The following is a 21,656-nucleotide window of genomic DNA, read 5'->3' on the forward strand; positions in this document are numbered from 1 at the left end:
CGTTTTTAAGGGAAGGACTAGAGGTCAAAAGAGGTTCAGAAGTTCAGCAAAAGTCACCCGGTTAGCAATGAGGAAGATGGGCATCCCCACGCCACCACCGGCTGGTGCTGGGACCTCTCCCACCATGGCCCTATTGCTCCCTGCAACTACCTGAAAGGAAGTTGTGGGGAGCTGGAGGTCGGCCTCTTCTTGCAAATAACTAGTGGGAACGGCCTCAAGTTGTGCCAGTGGAGGTTTAAGTTGAAAATTAGGAGACGTTTCTCCTCAGAAAGAGCAGTCAGGCATTGGGACGGGTTGCCCAGGGAGGTGGTGGAGTCACCATCCCTGGGGGTATTCAAGGAAAGGTTGGATGTATTGCTTAGGGACATGGGTTAGTGGGTGATGTTGGTGGTAGGGGGATGGTTGGACCAGATGGTATGGAAGGTCATTTCCAAGCTTTATGATTCTGTGGCTGCTTGGACAGGTCCTGCATCCTGGAGGCTCAGCCTCAGAGCCGAGACCCATCCTCAGGCTCACCTCCCCAAGGCTAAGAGGAGCTGTACACCAAACAACGAAGGCACCTTGAAATCCGTTCAGACTTTTTATTACAGACACATGGAAGTGAAACACTATGAGCAAGAACTCTCCTGCTCCCACTTCAGGGGAAAGAAAAGTGCAAGGGCACAACGAGGGGACACACAGAAGGGTCCCTATAACTCTCCCCCATCACAGGCGGCGACGGAGGCACAAAATGGCGGGCGGGGCCGGACCGGGCGGGGGGACGCCCCCGCCATGTCGCGCCGCGCCGCCCCTCATGGCCGGGAGGCGACGGAAGGGGCGGGCAGGGAAAGAAGAAGAAGAAACCGCGTGGGGCAGCCATGGGTCGGAAGAAAAAGAAGAAGAAGGGGCCCGGGGGAGCGGCTTCACGGCTGGTGGTGACTTTTGATGAGGAGAAGCGGAGGTGGGAGCGGGCGGGAGTGCTGGGGGGGTTCCCCGGGGTAGGGGGGGGGCGCTGGAAGCTGAAGGTTTCCTCTCTTGCAGGGAGTACCTGACCGGCTTCCACAAACGGAAGGTGGAGAGGAGGAAGGTGGCCCTGGAGGAGATCAAGAGGAAGCTGAAGGAGGAGCAGAGGAAGATGAAGGAGGAGGTACAGCACCCCCCAGCCCTCCGAGGAGAAGCCCCCCCCCCCGCCATGGCAGAGGGAGCCCCGGCTGGGGGGGGGGGCAGGCATCCTCGGGTTCCCACTGTGTTGCTTTTGGGGAAAAAAAGGTCCTCCTGAGCGAGGAATTGGGATGGGATGGGTATTTGGCGTAGCAGGGGTGCTGCAGTGACTTGTTTTCCTCCCTCAGCGGCACAAGGAGTACCTGAAGATGCTGAGCGAGAGGGAGGAGGCGCTGGGTACGTGCTCTGTGGTGTCAGGATTTGGGGCTCCCTCACAGCAGGGTGGGGGTCAGAGGAGCCTGTGAGGAACTGGAGGGGCACCAAACATGCCAGAAAGCTGGGAATCTGCCTCTGTGGCAGGGCAATCACAGCTGGAGTAGTAGTGCTGCCCCACAGGGATGGCACCTCACTCCTCTTATATCCCCTCAAGAGACTGGGCAGCAGTCTGTGTGGGTCTGACCCTCCAGTGTGATGCTCAGGAATGTGTCTGCACCTTGTGGAAGGTTGAGTGCTTTGCATTGTGTTGTGTTATATTTATTTTATTTTAATTTTTTGTCTCCCCAGAAGAGTATGATGAGCTGGAGCACTTGGTAACCTCACGGACGGAGTCAGTGAACATCGACCACCCAAACCACATCGTAACGGTGACCACCATCAGTGACCTGGACCTCTCAGGTGCACGCCAGCTGGGACTGACCACCCCTGAGGTACAGCCACTTGCTGCCTCTCTCATAGTATCAGCCTTAAACATTCTTGGGGCTGACTAGGTAGGAATGGCCAAAAGACTTGAAGCTAGCTGGGAGCATGGATGAAAAAGGAAATTGGTAATTTTCACATTTCTTCCTCTTTAGTGGTCCGGTGTTTGTGGAGAAGTGTTGTACGTGATCACTCCAAATCACCCTGGAGTCCTTTACTAACTAATCTTGTGTTAGTAGAAGCTGCCACAGAGGTGGATGGGGAGAACGTAGTATTTTCAAAGCAGGTACAGTACAAGCAGTGAAAGAATATAGGCTTCACTGCATGAACTGTCCTCCATGTTCTTCCTGTGACCTGTCCAGGAAAAATTGCTGCTAGGGTGAGAAGGGATTTTGCTCTCTGTGATCCTATGCTTGGACCACAAATAAACCATTTGATTCTGGTTGCGGTCATTTCTATTTTTGGAACAGATACTGAGATCTCATGTTTGTTTCGTAAAGGCTTTGTAGCACAAGTTGACATGACCCTTTTGATCTTTGTGGCTGGGTTTAATCTCTGGCAAACTGTCTGTATTGAGCAGTTAGCCTTTTATATTTCTGAGGACATCTTCTAAAATGAAAATCTACTTAAGGAAGTTTTAGTATTTTAAGGAAGAAAAAGCTGAAACCTTCGCTTTATAGGTTAGACTTCAATTGTGTGGCCATTAAGATCATGCTGAAGTTGGTTCTTGGGGTGGAATAATGTAGGACTTCTTACTGGTTGTCCCTATTTCAAGGGCCGCAATAAGAAACCTTGAGACTTGAACAATTATAGTTGTCTAAGATTTAAAGTCTTGATCTGTAACCTGATGTTTCACAAAACAGGATGAAATCAAGAAGGCAGCAGAAACACTGGTATAATGAGACTGCCTGTTTTAATAGGATTTTTTTTGGTTGATGTTTTTTTTCCTTTTTAAGGGAAAAAATGATGGTTCAGGAGAAGAGAAGGGAGAAGAAGTAGTGAACAAGCCTGCAATAACAGTGCCCAAGAAGTCCAGAAACCCCCTCCTTTCTGAAAAGTACGTATAAATTCATTCAACTTCTTGCTGCTAGGCTCTGTGAACTGGTCCAGGAGGATCTTGGTGCCAGAGGGGATGCTGTGCTTTTAGGGTGCCGGTGGGCAGGAGCCAGCAGAGGGCACTGGCAGAGCACAAGCCCGCCTGGGACACTTCCTATCGCATTCATCTCTGATGACAGCAGCAGGAGGAGGATGCGTCTCAGGGTGGGCTTTGCCCTGAACTGTTTGTCTTGTCCTCCTCCTTGTCAGATAACGCAGGGAAGGGTGTGTTGCAGGGAACAGAATTTGTACCTAGGATGAAGGTCAAATGACCCTAAAGCTTAAAGCTTTGGCATTCTCCGCATTTTTGAGTATCCAGGCTTTACAGCTGCTTTGGGGTTGCAGAGAATGACTTAACTCCCTGATGGATGGGCTGCCCTCTGCTCAAAAAGCTTGTTTTAGTTGTTACTGTGCTTGCAGATTGCAAGTTTTCTGCCCTCTCAGGACGATGCCTGGCACAGTGGAGTTCCCCTGGGGCATGCAGTTGGCCCACAGGGTTGTCCTGCTATTGTTGTGGTGTTGCCTTGCTCCTGCAGGCTTCAGTCCCCAAATATTTCTCTTTTCTTGCCCTGCCCAGGATCTCTGCTCTTACCGCCACGCTGCACATGCACAGCCAGAAAAAATCAAAAGGAAAGCGACCCCAGCGCGGGCAGGGCCCACGCCAGAAAATCCAGAAACCCGCCATGAGGCGAACCACCAAGACTCAGCGACGGAGGCTGACGGGCAAAATGGGCCGCGACCAGGATTAACGGAGAACCTGGTGCTCAGAGCAGCAGCTGGGACAGTTTTCTGCATCTGACCTGCTGCTCTTTTTGGCTTCTTCACCATGGGCAAGGACCTTGGTTGCTCAGCTCGGACCAGCAGTGAGCCCAGTGCAGCCCTTCTCTCACCTGAGTGCTGGCCTGGGGCGCTAGATGCTCTACCTATTTATTCCTGCGGTGTCTCCAACTAAATATCTGCCCTGAAGTCTCTAAAAACTGTGTTGGAGGTCAGATTCTGTGTCTGGCAGAACCCTTCTGTCCTCGAGCCTCCCCTTCCAGAGCTGATGCTTGGTTTTTATCAAAGGAGGGGATCTGGCGCTGAGCGCAGCAGGCACACCACCAGGGCAGCTTGTGAAACTGGGAGGTTTTCCCAGTCAGAAAACTGGGAGTTTTCCCACTCAAGCACCAGTGCCTTGGTGTTTCTGCTGTACAGTAAATCCTTCTTCCATGAAGATGTGGAATTTTCTTGTCTCGTGTGTTTCTTCTCCAGCGCCACACTGGAATTTGGGGATACTTGTATTATTTTTTAGGGGTAGCTGTCCCACGTGAAATTCAGTAACTTCCTGCGTAAATCTTTATGAAATAATCCTGCTAAAAACCTGACTTGAAGTCTAACAGCAGCAGTGCTCGTGCCAGTACCAGCTGAGAAGGGGGTAGATGATTCCCGTTGCTGTAAGAATCTCGCAATCCGCTGGTGCTCGAGAAAGGGAATGGCCAGGAGGCGTTCTGTGGTAATACAGAACGTGCCAGAGCAGGAACAAACAGCTCATTCCCTTGCCTGCTGACTGCGCCGATCCCAATCCCGATAGCTCAGAGGGCTATGAAATCCCTTAATGCCCTTGCTGTTTATGTGTGGCCCTCTCCGAGACGGGAGCAGCAGAGGCTGCCCTGTACCTCAGGGCAGTTGTCCTCCTTCTGGGGACCTCGGTGTGTGTTGAAGTGTTTGTTGTTTTACTGCCAGGTGATTTAGGAGAGTCACCCTTTTAGTTTGCGTGTTTCCCCGGCCCTGATAACTTCTGAGCCTTTCTCGAGCATCAGCTGAAATTTCCAACAGCTTCTCCACGCTCTGGAAACTTCCAGGTCCTCCTGGAAGCTGTTTTCACACAAGTAGATGAAAAAAAATATTAAAAAATAGAGCCATGAAATCCTACGCAGAGTTAACCACCAGTGTTGTTGGCTGCGGTATTGATTTCTCCAGCTGATTGATCCAAGCTTGATTTTGTAGCGTGAATTCCTGGCTCCTCCCCGGCCCCGTGTCTCTGTTACGGGGTGGGACTGGGCTGCCTTGGGGGAGGGCTGCGAGATCCCTCGTGAGCTGGTGAGTTAAGCATTTGCCAGACACATCACGGTTCATGCCAGCCTGTGAGTTCCACACAAAAATATAACGGGGATTAGAGAGGATCAAAAGCAGGCGGGGAGGCAAAAAGGGCAGAGGGGGGCGGAAGAGCTGGAGCTCAGCTCACAGATGGAGCTGCGGTGTGTTAATTGTTGCTCTGTGCTTGCTCCTCAGCAGCACATCAAGCTCCAGGCTGCATCTGGTGCAATGCCTCGAGTAAGGAACTGGGGAGAAAAGTTTTGGGGAGAGAGGCAAGAACTTTGGGGAATTAATGGAGCAAAATTGAGATTTATTTATTTTTTTGAATAAAACTTGATTTTTTTTTATTACCGGGCACAGAGGTAACTGCAGTAGGAGCAGCTGAGGGCAGGCCAAGCGAGGCCCAGGCAGGGGAGCGGCGGGGGCCAGGAACCGAGGCCCGGGGGCGAGCCGTAGCCCCGGGGCCACCGAGCCCGGCCCGGCCCGGGTCGATCGCCCGCCCGCTGCTGCCGCCACGTGGGTGCCCGTACACGTGGCGCCGGCGCGCCACCAGCCAGCCAATCAGAGGGCAGTATTCAAATGGCTGTCGGGCGGCGGCCAATGAGAGGGGAGGGGGCGTGGCCTCGCTGCCCGCAGTTCCCACGGCCGGCTTCATTCAGGGGGAGCTCGGCGGGCAGCGAGGCGCTGGGAGCCGTGGGGGAGTCGAGGTACTGGGGGCACTGGGAGCTACTGGGAGCTGCTGGGAGCAGCGTGTGCGGCTGCCTGGCTGCATGCACGCGTGTCAGAGGCCCTGGGGGGCTCAGCGTGACCCCGGCAGCAGGCCCCGAGCGCCCCATGGGGTGTGGGGGCGATGCTTTGCCCACCAGGCAACGCCACGTCGTGGGCTCCGGCCACGGGTGGCAGTCCGTGGGCAGGGGTGGACGGCGATGCTGGGCTGGTTCCTGCTGCATCCCTCGCAGGCGAGTGCCTAGGCTGGTGGCCGGTCAAGAAAACACGCCTCAGTGCAAGGAGGGAGACTGCAAGGGCAGCGCTGGCGCGTGCGATTTGCAATTAAGCAGAGCCCTTCCGGCACGGATCCCGTCCCCGAGTTGAAGGGCTCCTTCTCAAACCCAGAGGGGCAGAGGAGGTGATGATGTGCGGGATGCTTGAGGGAAAGCCAGGGTAGATGTGTGGAGCCCGGCTGCTGTGCTAGCCACGCTCGTTGCCCTTTGCAGCGTTGCCAGGAACTATCCCCTAGGTCCCGAATATTTTAGTGGGATCACTTAGTGGGTTTCCAAATTTCCTAGGCTGCTCTTTGTGAGCATTATAGGCATGAAGGAAAGTTTCCTTTCTGTGCCTTTTATCCGAGCTTGAATTAAGACAACTTTCTGCAAAGAAAAGAGCAGGACCCGAGCCTTGTGTCCTCGGGGACTCCCAGATTGGCTGTGTCAGCAGTGTTTGAGGGTGCAGAGCGGTGCCCCCTGCTAAAAAAGGCCTCTGCTGGAGCACACCCTTTTATTATGTGCAATTACGCGGCTCGCTTGTGCTGATGGCCTCGCATCTGGCTGCCCTTGGGCTCCAGCCTTGCCAGCCGAGAGCAGCAAACAGCCTGCGGGTAACATTTGTGCTTCCACAGGAGCCCGAGAGCCTCGGAGGGGGGGAGCTGAGAGCTCTGCCCTCCCTTCCTCCCCTTCCCCTGGGCAGCCCGGCAGCCACGGCGTCCTCGTCCCCGCTATGGGTGATGCGGCGGTCGCCGGATGACGTGCCCTGTGCCGGTTTCGAGGCCAACATATTCGCCGGGAGCCTGTGCCAGCACTGTTTGCGCGCCGCGGGGGCTCACCGGCACGCTGACCAGGTGAGCTTCTGCTTGGCACCCGCAGCCCACCCCACCTAAAAGACGCTCCTGGCAGAGCTTGCCGCGGCCAGCTGTTCCCAGAATTTAGGTGGAAAGGAGTAAATCTAATGGGATTTGGGGCTCTGGATGCCTCAGTCCTAAGCCGGTCCTTCCGCACGAGCCGCCTGGCTGCGGCGAGCTGCATCCAAGCAGGCGTCGGCTGGTTTCATGTTCGCGGAGGGTTTCGTGTTGTTCGCTGCCCTCCCGGAGCGACCGGCCCGGGATCATGAAATAGTAATGAGCCTCCCGCTCCCTTTCGTGCCCTCTACCCCTGCTCGTGGGCCCTCTAAGGTTACTGCAGCCCTCTGCCTGCGAGCTGCTCGGAGCCGCCTCTGAGCGAATCCCAGCGCGGGCGAGATGCTGGAGGGAGGGCGGCGCGGGCACCCTCGGCCCTGCAGGTAACCAGAGGGGGAGACGCCGAGGTGCAGGGGCTGGGGTTTTGCAACCTTTCCTGGGGGAAATCCTCCTCTTTCGGGGCGCGGTGTCCTCTCCTGGGGCTGTCTGGGTGGCAAAGGGGGGGGTACCCTGAGCCCACATCCACGTGCGAGCCTCCGAAACCAGCCTGCTGGCGGAGGAGGTGGAAGAAGCAAGGTTTTTCCCAAAGGACCTGCGTTTTCCTTCCTCCTCGTGACTTCATCACGGCGCCACTGCATCCTCCTCTTCCTCGCAGGAGCATGCCGTGGAGGTGGCAGGGCGCAGCGCCGGCCCCGAGGCAGAGCCGGGGGGGCCCTGGGACGCCGTCCGCATCGTAGCACCCCGCTGCGAGGTGTACGTGTGCGTGGGCCGAGCCGACGGGGACGGGGCGGCACGGTGAGTGCCACCAGCAGCCACCCTGCTCGAATAAAACCCCCCGGAGCACTGCGGGGAGAGGGGAGCCAAGCCACAGGAGCAGGGGGACGTCGGGAGCGACGATAGGGCTGAGCAGTCCCCTCCGTACGGGTTCCTCTGGGCTGTCCCAGGTGTTGGTGGCCGTCCCCGAGCTCTGCTGACCGCCGGCTGTCCTCTCTCCCCGCTCCACAGCTGGCAGCAGGGCAGGGCACGGCCCCCACTCGGCCCCGGAGCCGAGGGCGAGCACGGAGAAACCGGCACCGAACCCCGAGGCTGTGCCGAAGGCGGCTCCACGCTCGCCAGGGTGAGACGGGCGTCGTGGTGTGGGGTGTGCCGGTGTCCCCAGCCCCTCGTCTCCTTGTCACCATGTCTATCGGGCACGTTCAGGAGCTCCTGAGGTGGCAGAGGGGCTCAGCTGAGCTCCTTCATCCCGCAAAGCAAGCTCTGCCCCTAAATTCGCTGCTGGGTTCCCCTGTGGGGTTTTCCTGCCTCGCTCCATTGCCCTGCCAGCCGATTTGGGGCTGAGCCCGCCTTATGCTCCTCTCCTGGTCCCGTTTCGCCAGCAGCTCCGGGCTGTAACCCCTCTTTGCCTCCTTCCAGCCCGCAAGCTTGCTGCCCCCACTGCAGAGACCTGCCCTGTCTTGTCTCCCAGGACTGGGAAATGACCAGGCTGTGGGACAGCTCTTTGGGATCGGGCAAGCGGGTCGCCATGAGCCACGGGGGCCGCAAGGACGAGGCGCGGGCGCCGCAGGCAGACAGACCCAGGTGGGCTCAGCCCCTTCCCTCTGGATCCTGGGTGAGGACGGAGGCCCCGAGCTGTAGGAAAGAAATCTGCCCGCTGAAAGCAGGTACGCTCCGTTTGCCCCCGTCCTACACCCTGCTTCTGGCTTGCTCCCCGTTTGGGGGTGCCTGAAGTTGGCAGCGGGTCTCTAGATATGGCAGAGCCTGCTCCTAGGAGGTTTTTGATCCAGGAATCCTAAATGTTTAAGGCCTGGAGCCTGTGAGCTGGCACCTCTTGGTATTAACACCCTATTAAATCCCAGCCCGAGGTCCCGCCAGCCAGAAGCCCGAGGAGAGCCGGGCGAAGCCCCGCACGGGGAGCTGCCGCTTCTCCCCGGAGCACCCCAAACCCGACCCTCCCCGGGCTCCTTCGCCATCGCCTCGCGGCCGCAGCTCCTCTCTCACCCCCGGCAGGCTCCTGGCGTCCTCCTCCCGTCCCGGGGAGCCCCACGGGCACCCCGGCGGCGCGGGCACGGAGGGGAGGCGCGGGTTGGAGTGGCAGGAGTACACGGTGCTGGCGGACCTGCCCAAACCCAAGCGCCTCGGCCGCGGGGACGCCGCCGAGCGCTGCGGCTCCCGCACCCTCAGCCCCGGCCGGGTGGAGGTGGAGAGGATATTCGGCTGCGAGCGCAGGTGAGAAAGGAGCGGGGAGGCTCTGGGGTGTCCCCAAAAGCAATCGGGGGTGTGTGGGGGCTGGAGCCCGGCTCCTCGTGCCCGCAGGAAATCGGAGACGCTGGAGGCTTTCCAGGCGCTGGAGGAGGGCCGCGTGGAGAGGCTGGATGGGAAGACCCCGCTGCCACCCAGCAAAGGCCGCCTAGGTCGCAGGCAGTCCAGCCCCAGCCTGCCCAGGGAGGTGAGTCCCTGGCTGCTTGTTCCTACCACTTTTTTTTCCCCTATTTGAGAGGTTTCTCCTCGCCGCAGGCTGCCTCCGCGCGTGGGGGTGCGATGGCTGCAGTGCCTCTTGTTATGACCCAGCCGACCCTCATCCCACCTTATCTCCCTCCCCGCTGTCCCTCCCGAGTGTATTTTCCATCCCAAGAGGACCCTTTGCTCTCCATCCCCTAGGCCCAGCGGCTCTCCTGGCACCCCGAGCAGCGCAGCAGAGACCCCAAAGAGCTCCGGCGCTCCCCCAGCCCAGCTCGGCTCCCGGAGAGGACCGGGGCCCCCCTGCGCCCCGTGTGCCCATCCCCACGGGCGGAGAGGGACTGGAGGAAGCCAAGGGACTCCTCGAGCCCCACTCGGCAGCTGGAGAGGGGCAGCAGCAGCCCGCGCTCCCCCAGCCCCAATTTCAGGTCGGAGCAGAGGGCGGGGGGGGCCGCGAGCCCTCCCCAGCGCTCGGAGAAAGACTGGAGGAGCCAAACGGAGAGGGGCCGAGCTGCCTGGCAGGCTGGCAGCGTGGGGAAAACGGCGGAGAGGAAGAGCCTGGGGGATTCCCTGCGCCCCCCGAGCTTTGGGAAGGGCTTGGATAGCGCCAGGCTGGGCCGGGCGGGGCCCCCACGGTGCACGAGTCCCCTGGGACGGACGGAGAGCGCGTGGAAAAGCCAAAAGGAGATCTCCCCGGCTGGCCCAGCACGGGGGGCAGAGAGGAGATGGGGGAACCCAGGGGAGCCTCTGCACGCCAGGGGCTCCGGGAAACAGCCCGAATGTGGCTGGCAGAGCCTGCGGGAAAAACTACAGCCTCCCCTCCCCGGGAAGGGCACAGACGCTGAGTGGAGAGGCCGAGGGAAGCCGCTGCGCCCCACCAGCCCGACGCGCCCGCCGGAGCAGGACTGGAAGGGTCGTGGAGATGGCCAGCAAGCTCTGAAGCCAGAGAAGGACTCGAAGGTCCAGGAGAAGCCCCTGTGCCACGTGGATTTGATGCACCAGCTGGAAAAGGACTGGAGAAGCCCTGGGAGATGTCTAGACGTGTGGCCGCGGCCGGATGACAGCTGGAGAAGGCCCGAGAGTCCAGTGCAGCAGCTGGAAGATGACTGGAAGGCGCCCGAGCGCACCCAGGACTCAAACAACCCCGAAAAGCCCTTGGAAAGTGACTGGGGGAGCAAGAAGCTTCCTATTTACCACGTGAGTACGGCAGGGGAGTGAAAACACAGCCAGGAGCCGGAGCTGGGGGGGGACCCTGCTGCCAGGGGTAAAACCAGCGAGCATCTCTGCCTGCACGGAGCGGGGTGCCGACCTTATTTGCAGCTTTTCTCCCTGGCCAGGGCAAGATTGAGCTGCACACACACACACACGTCCACACGCAGCCTTCCTGCCCCTCCAGCATCCCCTTTTCCCCAGGGTGTGAGGAGCGGCGCCTCCTGGCACTGGGGTGCTTCCTCCTGCCCCACTCCAGGAGGGCGACAGCGGGGTCTGGGGAAGCAAGGAGGGGATGAAACCCCCTTGCTTTTAGCTCTCGCTTTCTCTCCCCGCAGCCCCAGCTGGGTGGAGGCGCCTTCCCAGCACAAAGCTCCTCGGGAAGCCAGCAGCCAGCCCCAAATCCCAGTGAGAGACGCAACAAGGTAGGGGGCAAAGCCTGGACTGGGGTTGGGGGGGCTCAGCACACACCAAGTGGGCACCTTCCCTGTCACCTCCTGGGCACGGGGCTCGCTGTCACACCCCGTGGGACGGCGGGGGTCACACCCCAACCCTGTGCCCATTCCCCAGATGGGAAAACTGAGGCACGGAGCCGCTTGGCGAGGCTGGATGGGGGGCGAGCAGCGCACCTGGGCCTGACCCCCTCGCCGAGCTGCCTTCCTTCCCCTATCTCCTGCTGGCAGCGGGGCCTTTTGGGGCACGAAGGGGGCCGTGAAGCGGGGGTCCCGGCGTCACCCCAAGAGCCCCACAACTTGTCCTTCCGTGGGGGCCCCACTGGCCTCACCCGCCCCGCCGGCTCCATTGGCTGTGCGCTGCGGGGCGGCTCCCATTGGCCCGGCTGGGTCCTCCCAGGAAGTTTAGGGTGGGAGGAAAAACTTTTTTTTTTTTTTTTTCATTAAAAAAAAAAAAAAGAGTAAAAAAAGCTCAGGCAGGCATGGTGGGGCCACGGGAACCACCCGGCCTCTGAAGCCACCCCGCCACCCTGGCTGCCAGCGCCCGCGCCCGCCGCGCCCCAGCCATGACGGTGAGTCCGGCACCGGGGGTCCCCCCGCTTCAGCTCGGGCCTCGCCGCCACCGTCTTCACCCCGTCACCCCTCTTGGGCTGCCCTCCGTCCCCTCCTGGCTGGCGATTCAGCAGCTTTCGGGGCAGCCCCCCACGCGTGGGGACACCGGAGGGCACCCCGGTGGGCGCGCGAGCGGCTGAGGCTCGCCACGCCGGTGGCAGGGGGACGGGGAGCGACACCGGGGGGGACACCCACGGGTGGCAGGCTGGGCTGCGTGTCCCCTCCAGCCCCAGAGGGGTTTTGTTGAGCAGAGCCGGAGCGGTTTAGCTTTGTCTTTTGGCCTGCGGCCCTTTCCTGGCGGAGCGAGTTCCCTTTTTTTTTTTTTTTCGGAGGAAGCGCGCTGGCGGGGAGGCCGAGAAGCCCCCGCTGCCAGCCCTGTGGCGGGGAGGAGGCGAGAGGAAGGAGCCCTGGGCAACCTGGGGGTGCACCTCCAGAGGACACTGGTCACTCAGAGGTGACCTCCAGAGGTCCCTCCTTCCAGCCGCCGTGGTCAGGGAAGTGTTGCTCCGGGGCCTGCGGTCCCGAAAGGAGCAGGAGGCGCGGGGACGGCGGTGGAGGCAGCGCACCTGACCGGCCACCCCCTCCCCGTCAGCTCTGGGGTTTCTGCCCTCCAGGGCTCCACCACGCCGAGGCGAGGTCCTCCTGTCCTTCCCCTCCTTCAGCTTCATCTCCCTCACCCTGTTGCCTTCTCTTCTCCTCCGTTTCTCCACCCTGGGCTCCGGCTCCCTTGTACCACCCGGCGGCGATTCCTCCGCTCCCACCCCAGCCCCTTCCCTTCTTCGGTGTTTACATTCTTCAGATACTTGCCGGCTGTTATCACAACCCTTGTATCCCCTCCTCGGCTGGCTCTGCAACCTGCCGGGTTGTAACCCAGTCCCTCTGAATGTCACCCGTGTCCCCAGCCACTCGGTGCTGTGTAGGGCCGGGTATAACCCGCGTAGGGCTGGGCACAACCCACCTCTCATCCCCACGGCTATTTTTTTTTTTTCCTGGGGACACATCCTGCTCCATCCTCGTGTCCCAGCCCCCGGATCTCTCGGCAGCTCTGCTTTCCTGCCCGTTTCCTCCTCCTGCCTTTTCCTCCGAGGGGGGATTCAGTCCGAGCCCTGCTCTGGTCTCTGCTCGTCTCCCGAGCTCTCTGCTCCAGCTGGATTTGGTCGTGGATTGGGGGGGATATAAATGGTTTTACACACTTTCTGCGGCCACCGGTGGCCTGTCCCGTGCTGCCAGCCCTGCTACAGCAAAAATACTGCCAGGGTGGCTGCAGAGCTGAGGCTGGCAGGGCAAAAAGGGCCCGTTCTGCCCGGTGACATTCACGTGCTCGGGGGAAGCCTGCGGCGGGGATTTGCTGGCCCTGGTAATGCGTGCGGGGCAGTAATAGGGCAGCGAGCCTTGGCAGGGGCTCTGGCAGGGCTGGCCTGATCTTTTTTTTGCAGTTTGTTTTCCCATTGTTACGCACCAGGCTCATTATTTCAGCAATTAATGCCCTGGCATGGTAAATCATCGATACCTGAGCCCTAGCTGACCTGCAGAGAAGCCCCCCGGGAGTCCTTTCGCTCCCTCTCTCGGCCCATTTTTCTTCCACCCGTGAGCCGAGCTGCCTCCTGGCCCCCGGGACGCGGAGCCCACCCTACATCCCACCCCAAAAACACTTTCCCAAATGGGAAAAGGAGCAAACACAGCGCTCCTGCCTGCCTGCCTCCCCTGCCCCGCACACGTGCGTGCCGGGAGGGGCGGCCGCGCCGAGCGCTTCGCCTCCTTTCCTTCCCTCCTGCCGCTCCCAGTCCGGAGCCAGGGCTGAAGTCACTGGATTGGAAAGGGATAACGGCGAGCAGGGTGGAGCCGCCACCACGGGGAAGGAATTAATTTTCAGAGCGCTTTCCCAGGGCGGCAACCACCGACGGGGGCCGGGGGAGCGGCCGAAGGGATGCGTCCGGCCCCCTCGGTGCCCAGCCACCGGCACACTGCTCATTGCCTCCTCTCCCTGTCGTGGAGGAAGAAGAGGCTCTGGGCTGAGATATTTGCTGGTGCAGCTCCTCCCGGGCTGGTGGAGTCGGGAGGAGGAGCGGCTGCAGCCTGTTGGGCCGAGGGCAAAGCCGGGGAGAGAGGTTGCCCTGAGTCAGCTCTCCGGCACGGCGCTGCTGCGGGGAGAGAAACTGCTTGGGATGCCGTCCTGGTGGCGCGAGGTTAGGAGCAGGCAGAGGGGGGCGAAACTTTATTTTAACAGGCTGGAAGCTGGATGAAACTCCCCTCATCCTCATCCTCTGTAGCCGTGGGGCGAGGGGAGGCTCTGCGGGAGGAGAGGAGCCACTCGTGTCTTTAATAAGCGGTCGGTGGTGAAGTCGCAGGCGGGATGTAGCTGTGGGGCACGGATGGATGCCTGGGTTTGGGGTGAGGTGTGTCCGCTTCTCCCCTGCCTTCTCCAGCCCCGGCCTGTCCGGCATTCCCTTCCCCTCGCCCCTGCCTCCCTCGCTTATCTCAGAGTAAATACCTCCAAGGCACCTTGTGGAAACCTCCCTGCTGCATATTTTCCTTTAATTTTTTTTTTTTTTTTTTCACTCTTATCTCCTGTTTCCTCTTACAGGAATGATTGCCTGCTGCTGAGAGCTAAATCCCGGCCTCCTCCGCCACTGGGTCCTAAACCCCCACACGTTTCCTAAAAGCCTTGCGGTGCTCTTCCCGCTCCTTCTTCCCCCTCTGGGGACTCTGATCCCATCCGCTGGCACGAGGGACCTTCCGTGGCTCCCAGCACGCAGTAACCCTCTGCTTTCTCCTCTCTCCTCCAGCCAGACCTCCTCAATTTCAAGAAGGGATGGATGTCCATCCTGGACGAGCCAGGAGAGGTAAGCCCCACCTGGATCCTGTCTCTCGCCCCAGCCCTGTTGGTCGTGGTCCCCGTGCGAGCAGTGTTTTTTTTCCTTCCCCTCCTGTTCCGGTCTCTCCCGCTGTGGGAAACCCCAGCTCGGAGCCGAGGGGCGCGAGGGGGAGTTGGAAGGGAACCGGAGAAGGGGGCAGAGGCTGGAGGCTGCGAGGTGGCGGAGCAGCACGTCCCCCCCTGTTCCTGTGCTTCCCTGGGTAACCGTCTATCCGTTTCCCTCCTGTCTTTTCCCCTCCCTCCCCCTAACGGGCCTGCTGGCAGTGGAAGAAGCACTGGTTCGTGCTGACCGACTCGAGCCTGAGGTATTACAGGGACTCCAACGCCGAGGAGGTGAGCGCTGGCAGCGGTTCCCGAGCCCTCTGTGCTTTCCTGGTCTCGTCCACGTGGTGAGGGGGAGAGGGACGCCACCGCTGGCCTGGCCACCTCGTGTCCTGTCCTTGTGAAAGGAGCCAGAGGTGGCCAGTGTCTCTTTGAGACCTCATCCGGGTCCATCACTCATCCTAAAAAGCCCTTGGGGGGGGTTTGTCATAGTGGGAAGTGAAAAGAGGGGCTGCTCTGATGCTCTCCAAATCTTCCTCCTCCCGCAGAGCGGAGGTGGCTCACGCTTTCTTTAGGCTGCAGGCAGGTGGCTGGGGCTTTTTCGGAGCCGGGCTTGCATTTATACCCCGGGGGGCGGCTGTGCTTTCAGGCCGATGACCTCGATGGCGAAATCGATCTCCGCTCCTGCACGGATGTGACAGAATTCGCGGTGCAGCGCAACTACGGCTTCCAGATCCACGTGAGTGCCCTGCAGGCACGGGGGGTTTGCCGGCTGGGAATGGCTGCTCCCTTGCCATCCACGCCTCTGATGCAGAGATTTGGGCTGTGCAAACCTCGTGCCAGGGTGCCAGGGTGGTTGGTGACATGCCTGGCACCCGGAGTCGCCCTGTGGTGGCTCATGTTTGCCTTTGCTTGGAGATGGTCTCCTGAGGGGTGTGAAAGAGGCTGCCCCACAAAGAGCACGTGTCCACTGCCACCCCTCCGTGCGTCCCCAGGAGCCCAAGATAGAGGGTGGCATCCCTAATGGCTGCAGCAGGCGAACAGAGAGGGGCTGCGGGGTTTTGTATAAAGCTCTCAGTGAGCTGATGCAGCACGAGCAGGCGCCCGGCGGTTCTGGGAGACCACCGGGAGCTGCCCGTGCCTCTGGTGAGCAGTGACAGCCTCCGTCCTGTCCCCACTGCAGACGAAGGATGCCATCTTCACGCTGTCGGCGATGACCTCGGGCATCCGGCGCAACTGGATCGAGGCGCTGAGGAAGAACGTGCGCCCCGTCAGCGCCCCGGATGTCACCAAGTAAGAGCTGCCTGGTGTCAGGTCCCCCTCCCCTTCCCCGCTGGAGTCTGGCACAGCTGGGGCTCGGGGCTGATCCTCTGCACCCCGTGGGGAGAGCCTCTCACCCACGCACGCAGCCAGAGCTGCCAAGCACCGTGACGAAACCTCTCGGTGCTCACGCAGTGTTTTTTTTTTTGTTTGTTTGGCTTTTTTTCGCAAGGCTGGGTTGAGCAAAACCCCAGCTGTGGGTTTCGGCCGGCAGCGCGCACACTGGGGCTGTCTGCCCGTCCCCACGCTGCGCCTCTCTCCCTCATGTGCCACTTCTCTGCTTGCAGGCTCTCCGATTGCAACAAGGAGAACGCGCTGAGGAACTGCGTCCCGGCCAGGGGCTCGCTGCGGGCAGAGGAGCAGCAGCAGCAGCAGCAGCGGCCGGGCTCCGAGGGCAGCGCCAAAGGCAGCCCCTGGAAGGCAGACGGGCAGCGCCATGCCTTCGACTACGTGGAACTGTCCCCTTTGCAGCAGGAACCCCCCAGCCAGGGCTCCCCGCCGAGGACGAGAGGCAGCTTGAGGGGCTCGGAGCGAGCCCCCAAGCACCACGAGGATCTGGAGCGGGATCTGGCTCTCCGCTCGGAGGAGAGGCGCAGGTGGTTCGAGAGCCCCGATAGTGGGGTGCCCAACGCCGACGGCCTGGGGGGGGACTCATCCCGCAAGGCTGGGGAGCCGGATCTGGCCCCCGCGCCGCTTTCGGAGGAGCAGCGGGCTCGGCTGAACGAGGAGATAGAGAAGAAGTGGCTGGAGCTGGAACGCCTGCCCTTGAAGGACTCGCGGCGGGTGCCCCTGACAGCACTGCTGAACCAGGGCAAGGGAAACCAAGGAGGAGACCTCAACGAGGCGCTGAGAAAGGAGGTGAGAGCATCTGTCCTCTCGGAAAGTTGGCTTCTTACAGTGCATGCCCTGGGGCTTTGTGCCTCCCTGGCAGCAGGAGGCTCCGCAGAAGAGCGAGGCCACCCACGCCGGTGGCACAGCTTGCACGGAGCTGCCTTTTGGTGCAGTTTTGTGTGTGCTGCCTCCCTTTTGAGCTTCACCTCTGAGCTCTGGAGAAGAGCAGCGTGTGTGTCTGTCGGAGCTAAGCATCCTCAAACACAGATCTGCCTCTGGAGGAGAGCGTGTCCATCTCCTCCCCTCCTTGCTGGCTTCCCCACGCTGCTCTTTCCAGGCTGCCACCTCCTCCCTGGGCTCAGCACCTCTCTCTCTCTCCCCTCCCTGGCACAGGTCCAGTCGCTGCGGGCGCAGCTGGAGTCCTGCCGGGCCAAAAACGAGGCGACAAAACCCCAGGGGGACAGCCACGTGCCCCGGGGGTACATCTCTCAGGTGAGCCCCAAAATGGGAAATGCCACGGCCTGGGACTCGCTGCCAAGCAGGTATCGCTAATCGTTGGGTTGCCTCGGTGACCCTAATGGGGCTCGGCTGTAATCAATGGTAATTAGAGAAAGGCTGGTGTGTGTATGGCAAGCCCTAAAAGGGGCTGGAGCCAGGGGAACGGGTGCTTCCAGCTTCCTGGCAGGAGGTTAGCAGCGCGAGCACGCTGCTGGGATTTCAGGATGTGTCGCAGGCAGCCAGGGGAAGGAAATTCGGGCTCCCGGTGAGCTGGCTGCTGCTAGCCCAGAGAAAGGAAACCACGAGTCACGTGGAGCTGTTTCTCAGGTGCTCTGGGATCTTGGGTAACATCCACAGGCCTCCGTTATGTTCAAAAAAATGAAAATAAATAAAGGAAAAGGAGCGGGGAGAAATGGCATCCTATCTTCCTGATTACTTGGCTCCCAGGCCAGGGCTTTGTATGTGAAAAACTTCACTTTTGAAGTGAATGACTTCATTTTTTCCTAAAAGGGCCCATTCCCCATCAATTTTTTCAATGTTCGTGGCCAGCCTGATCCCTCTCCTTTTTTGATCTGCGAGGCAGCTGCCAGCTTCCAGCCTCTCAGCACGAAGGGAAGCCGGGGAGGGCTTGTGTCCCTGCAGCCTGCTGCTCCAGCATCGCCTCTCACGGTGGTTCAGCGTTTCCCTTAGTGCCAGGGGAAGGAACTGGGGGCAGCAAGTTGGGGGATGCGAGGGCTTCTTAAAAATAACTTTCTGGCGTGGTTAGGTGGCAAAAACATCCTTCCCAGGCCTTGGGGGCTGAGAGGGGAATGTCCTGCTTGGGTTTTTCTTGTAATACCAGTTATCCACAGTGCTGGGTGCTGAGGGAGCTGTCCTGCAGCTCAGGGCCAGCGGAAAGGAAAGCAAACTGGGTGGGAAGGTCTCTAAGAGCCAGGCTCTGGGGAAGAAGGGCTCTTTAACAGCGCCCAGCCAAGTCATGTGGCACTGGGAGGTGTCACTTTTCCGAAGAAGAGGCTCGGTTTCCATCGATTCTGGGGTCGCTGCTTCATTTGAAAGGCAAATAGCGGGACGTGGTTCCAGCTGTTAACCTCCTCCAGCCAGAGATGTTCAATCTCTTGGTGTGTTTTGTGATAAAAGCAGCACCTCGCTTTCGGGAGGGACAAACCATCCCGGGAGGTGATCTCTGGCCCTGGGCTGGAGTAAGGTTTGCCGAGTCAAACCAGCCTGGCACCTCCAAGCCCCTCACTCCTCCTGTTTCTTGTCCTTTCCCCCGGCCTGGCAGGAGGCCTGCGAGCGCAGCCTGGCCGAGATGGAGTCGTCCCACCAGCAGGTGATGGAGGAGCTCCAGAGGCACCACCAGCGGGAGCTGGAGCGGCTGCGGCAGGAGAAGGAGCGGCTCCTGGCAGAGGAGGCTGCGGCCACAGCAGCGGGTAGGGGCGGCTGTTTCGGGTGGCCTTGGGAAGCGGAGGAGGCGAGGGAAGCCCAGAGGGCAGAAGGGATGGAGGAGGAACTGCAGAAGGAGATCTGAGTCTGTAATAGCTCGGTCAGCTCCCCGGGTTGGTTTCCCCAGATGTGCTGAGCAGGCAGAGCCTGATCCCCCGTTGTCCCTCTCTGCAGCCATCGAAGCACTGAAGAAAGCCCACCGGGAGGAGATGAACAAGGAGCTGGGCAGGACACGAAGCTTCCAGCAGTGCGGCTCCATCTCGGATGCCCTCCAGAAGCAGCACCAGTAAGAAATCTCCTCTCCTGCTCCCCTTGCTCTGGGCTGCTGCCCTCGCCGAGCCCCGTGCTGGTCTTATCGCACCCATCTGTGTCTGCCTCTCCAGGGGTGGTGGGTGACAGCCAGGCTCGCTGCCATAAAACCAGCTATATGGCAGAGAGCTTTATCCCCTGCTTGGTGCCAGCAAAGCAGGATTGATCCACAGAGGAATAAGGAGGTGCCTGGCCACCCAGAACTAGCCAAGCCCTCGCTATTCCTGGCGTGTTTCCCCTATCAGCTCATATCTGCCTGCGTTACGCAAAGCTCCTCCGCTTCTCCTGCCTGACTCGAAGCTCCCCGAAGCCCCATCCTTGTGTTGGGAGGGTGGAGGATGAAGCCTGGAGCCACACGGAGCAGTGTGGCAAAGCCACGACGGAGGCTTTGGGAAGAGCCCGTCCATGGCACGGGGCCGGGCGATGCTGATGGCAAGGCCAGCAGTGACCCGGCGCCTCTTTGGCAGGTTGGACGTGGACTCCCTGAAGCGGGAGCTGCAGGTTCTGTCGGAGCAGTACTCCCAGAAGTGCCTGGAGATCGGGCAGCTGACGGAGAAAGCGGAGGAGCGGGAGCAGACGCTGCAGCGCTGCCAGCAAGAGGGGAAGCAGCTCCTGCGGAAGAACCAGGCAAGAGAGGGGCTTTCCCTGCCCATGGAGCATCTTCCTTCTGCTGGGGGCTGCCCCTATCTAACCTGGCTTCTAAAACTCCCCCTTTTGGGTCGTATTGTTCCACTATTTTCTCGGGGCTTGCCCGCAGGAGCTGCAGACCCGCCTCTCGGACGAGATCGGGAAGCTGCGGAGCTTCATCTCCTCGCGCTGCTCCGGGGACCGCTCACAGAACAACGAGCGCAGCTCCTGCGAGCTGGAGGTACGGGGCTGGCAGGGTCTCACCCTGAAAGAGATTTGGGCTCGGAGGGGAGCCGCGGGGCGGCCAGGAGCCGTGCAGGAAGGAGGTGCGCAAGCTTCCCCTCCGTGCCTCTCCCGGGGCACCTCGCATCATTTCCCTCTTCCTTCCTCTCCCAGCGCCGCGCTTGCGCCCGGCCGGGGCAGCGGTCATCCTGTGGCTCTCTGCTTCCCCCTGCCTTGAGTCACCTCTGGCTCCTCTCTCCCCGGCCCAGGTGCTGCTCCGGGTGAAGGAGAACGAGCTGCAGTACGTGAAGAAGGAGGTGCAGTGCCTCCGGGAGGAGCTGCAGATGATGCAGAAGGTGGGCGGTTGCCTGGAGCCTCCCTCCCCTGCCTCCCCTGCTTGCTAGGGCTGCGCCGGGAGATGTTTCACCTTGACAGAAAAAATAACATTTTATGGTGAAAACGATGAATTACTGGAACAGCCTCCCCAAAGGTGTGGTGGAGTCCCCAAAAACTGGAGGTTTTCAAGACGCAGTTGGGCAGGGTGCTCAATAAAATCTCATCTAGGCTCCCTTTTCCCACAAAATATTGGACCTGATGATTTTTCGAGGTCCCTTCCAACCCGGGCTGTTAAATACTGCTATAAAATCGCTGCTGAGGTTCAGATCTTGGGCTGGTTCCTCCTCCACCTGCTAGCCTTTCTCCCACTGGCCTCGCCTCGCCACCCCAATACCAGCGCCAGGGTTTGCTGACTCTTCCCCCCTCTCCCGGCAGGACAAGAGATTTGCCTCAGGGAAATACCAGGACGTCTACGCCGAGCTGAATCACATTAAGGTGCGCTCAGAGCGGGAGATCGAGCAGCTGAAGGAGCACCTGCGCCTGGCCATGGCAGCCCTGCAGGAGAAGGAATCGCTGGGCAACAGCGTCAGCGAGTAACGGTGAGCGCTGGGGAGCTGCCACGTCCCCCCCGAGCGCGGGTGGCTGGCAGCTTCCTCCTGCTCCCCTTTTTTTTTTTTAAATTTTATCTCCTTCTCTCTCTCTCTCCAGGTCTGTTCTTCGTTTGTTTATCTATTCTTGTTTTTAATTTGCTCCGTTCCTCACTCGTGGGGAGGGGGAGGTTGAGTCCCATCCGTTATCGCCTTGGCACGGCGTCCCCCCCTCCCCAGCCAGCCTCCCCTCACGCCCCTCCTGAAGCTTTCGATGAAGCCCTTCAAGCCCCTCTCGCCTGCGTATCTGAGCACGTCGTTTGGACTGGCTCCTAACATGCACCTTCTTCGGGATTTTATATGTGAAAATTATATTTTATAGAGGAATTTCTTGTCTTCCCCTGGGAAGAAGGGGAAGAGGAGGGGGGAAAGCTTTGACATCACCTGCGTTTTCTGACCTGAGAAAAAAAGAGAATCTCTCCCCCCTCTCCCCAGCCCCATTTCTCCCGGCCGTGCAGCCACCATTGGCACTTTTTGTGCCCTCTCTTCCCCCCATCTCCGTGGCCCTACGGGGTCATACAGCGAGGACACTGCTCCCCTGGGGAGAAGACGCCCAAAGCCATAGGAGGGAGCCGACGGGGCCGCAGTTGCGCTCGCCCGGGACTTTGAAAGAGGAGACCTTGGCACGAGGCTGCGTGATCAAGCTCTCAGTGACTGTCCTTCGGCTCTGCCTTGGCAGAGCCTCAACCCCCTGGCACCTCCCTGCCCGCCCTCCCTTGGGACGGGGAGAGCCCCCCCGTTGTTTTTTTTGGGGCAGAGGAGCTGCTGCTGTGCTGTGCAGCCAGCCCCGAGGTGGGAGCTGCTGCTCTGCCGTGCCCTTCACTTCTTAACTTAATAAAATCTTTCCATTTTGCTGATGAAAAACATGTTCCGTGAGGGGA

General features: G+C 60.1%; 2 protein-coding genes across 2 annotated transcripts; both read left to right on the forward strand.

The window, feature by feature from the left end:
- Positions 1-814: 814 nt before the first annotated feature.
- Positions 815-4,147, forward strand: NOL12 (nucleolar protein 12). The gene is made up of 6 exons (XM_082751561.1): positions 815-940; positions 1,021-1,126; positions 1,329-1,377; positions 1,705-1,847; positions 2,793-2,893; positions 3,509-4,147. The coding sequence occupies exons 1-6, from the start codon at positions 858-860 to the stop codon at positions 3,678-3,680; spliced, it is 654 nt and encodes a 217-aa protein (XP_082607687.1). The 5' UTR covers positions 815-857; the 3' UTR covers positions 3,681-4,147.
- A 2,580-nt stretch (positions 4,148-6,727) lies between these two features.
- On the forward strand, positions 6,728-21,656 carry TRIOBP (TRIO and F-actin binding protein; the record flags this gene model as incomplete). Its single annotated transcript, XM_082751972.1, has 22 exons — positions 6,728-6,841; positions 7,551-7,690; positions 7,901-8,012; positions 8,361-8,556; positions 8,752-9,121; positions 9,209-9,371; positions 9,554-10,549; positions 10,900-10,986; positions 13,158-13,811; positions 14,412-14,468; positions 14,765-14,833; positions 15,192-15,281; positions 15,726-15,835; positions 16,150-16,720; positions 17,087-17,185; positions 18,474-18,621; positions 18,809-18,920; positions 19,411-19,570; positions 19,701-19,811; positions 20,062-20,148; positions 20,564-20,727; positions 20,837-21,656. The coding sequence occupies 21 exons, from the start codon at positions 6,728-6,730 to the stop codon at positions 20,723-20,725; spliced, it is 4,608 nt and encodes a 1,535-aa protein (XP_082608098.1). The 3' UTR covers positions 20,726-20,727; positions 20,837-21,656.

This window comes from Aythya marila, assembly GCF_965140915.1.
Source record: "Aythya marila genome assembly, chromosome: 1".
Classification (NCBI taxonomy): Eukaryota; Metazoa; Chordata; class Aves; order Anseriformes; family Anatidae; genus Aythya; species Aythya marila.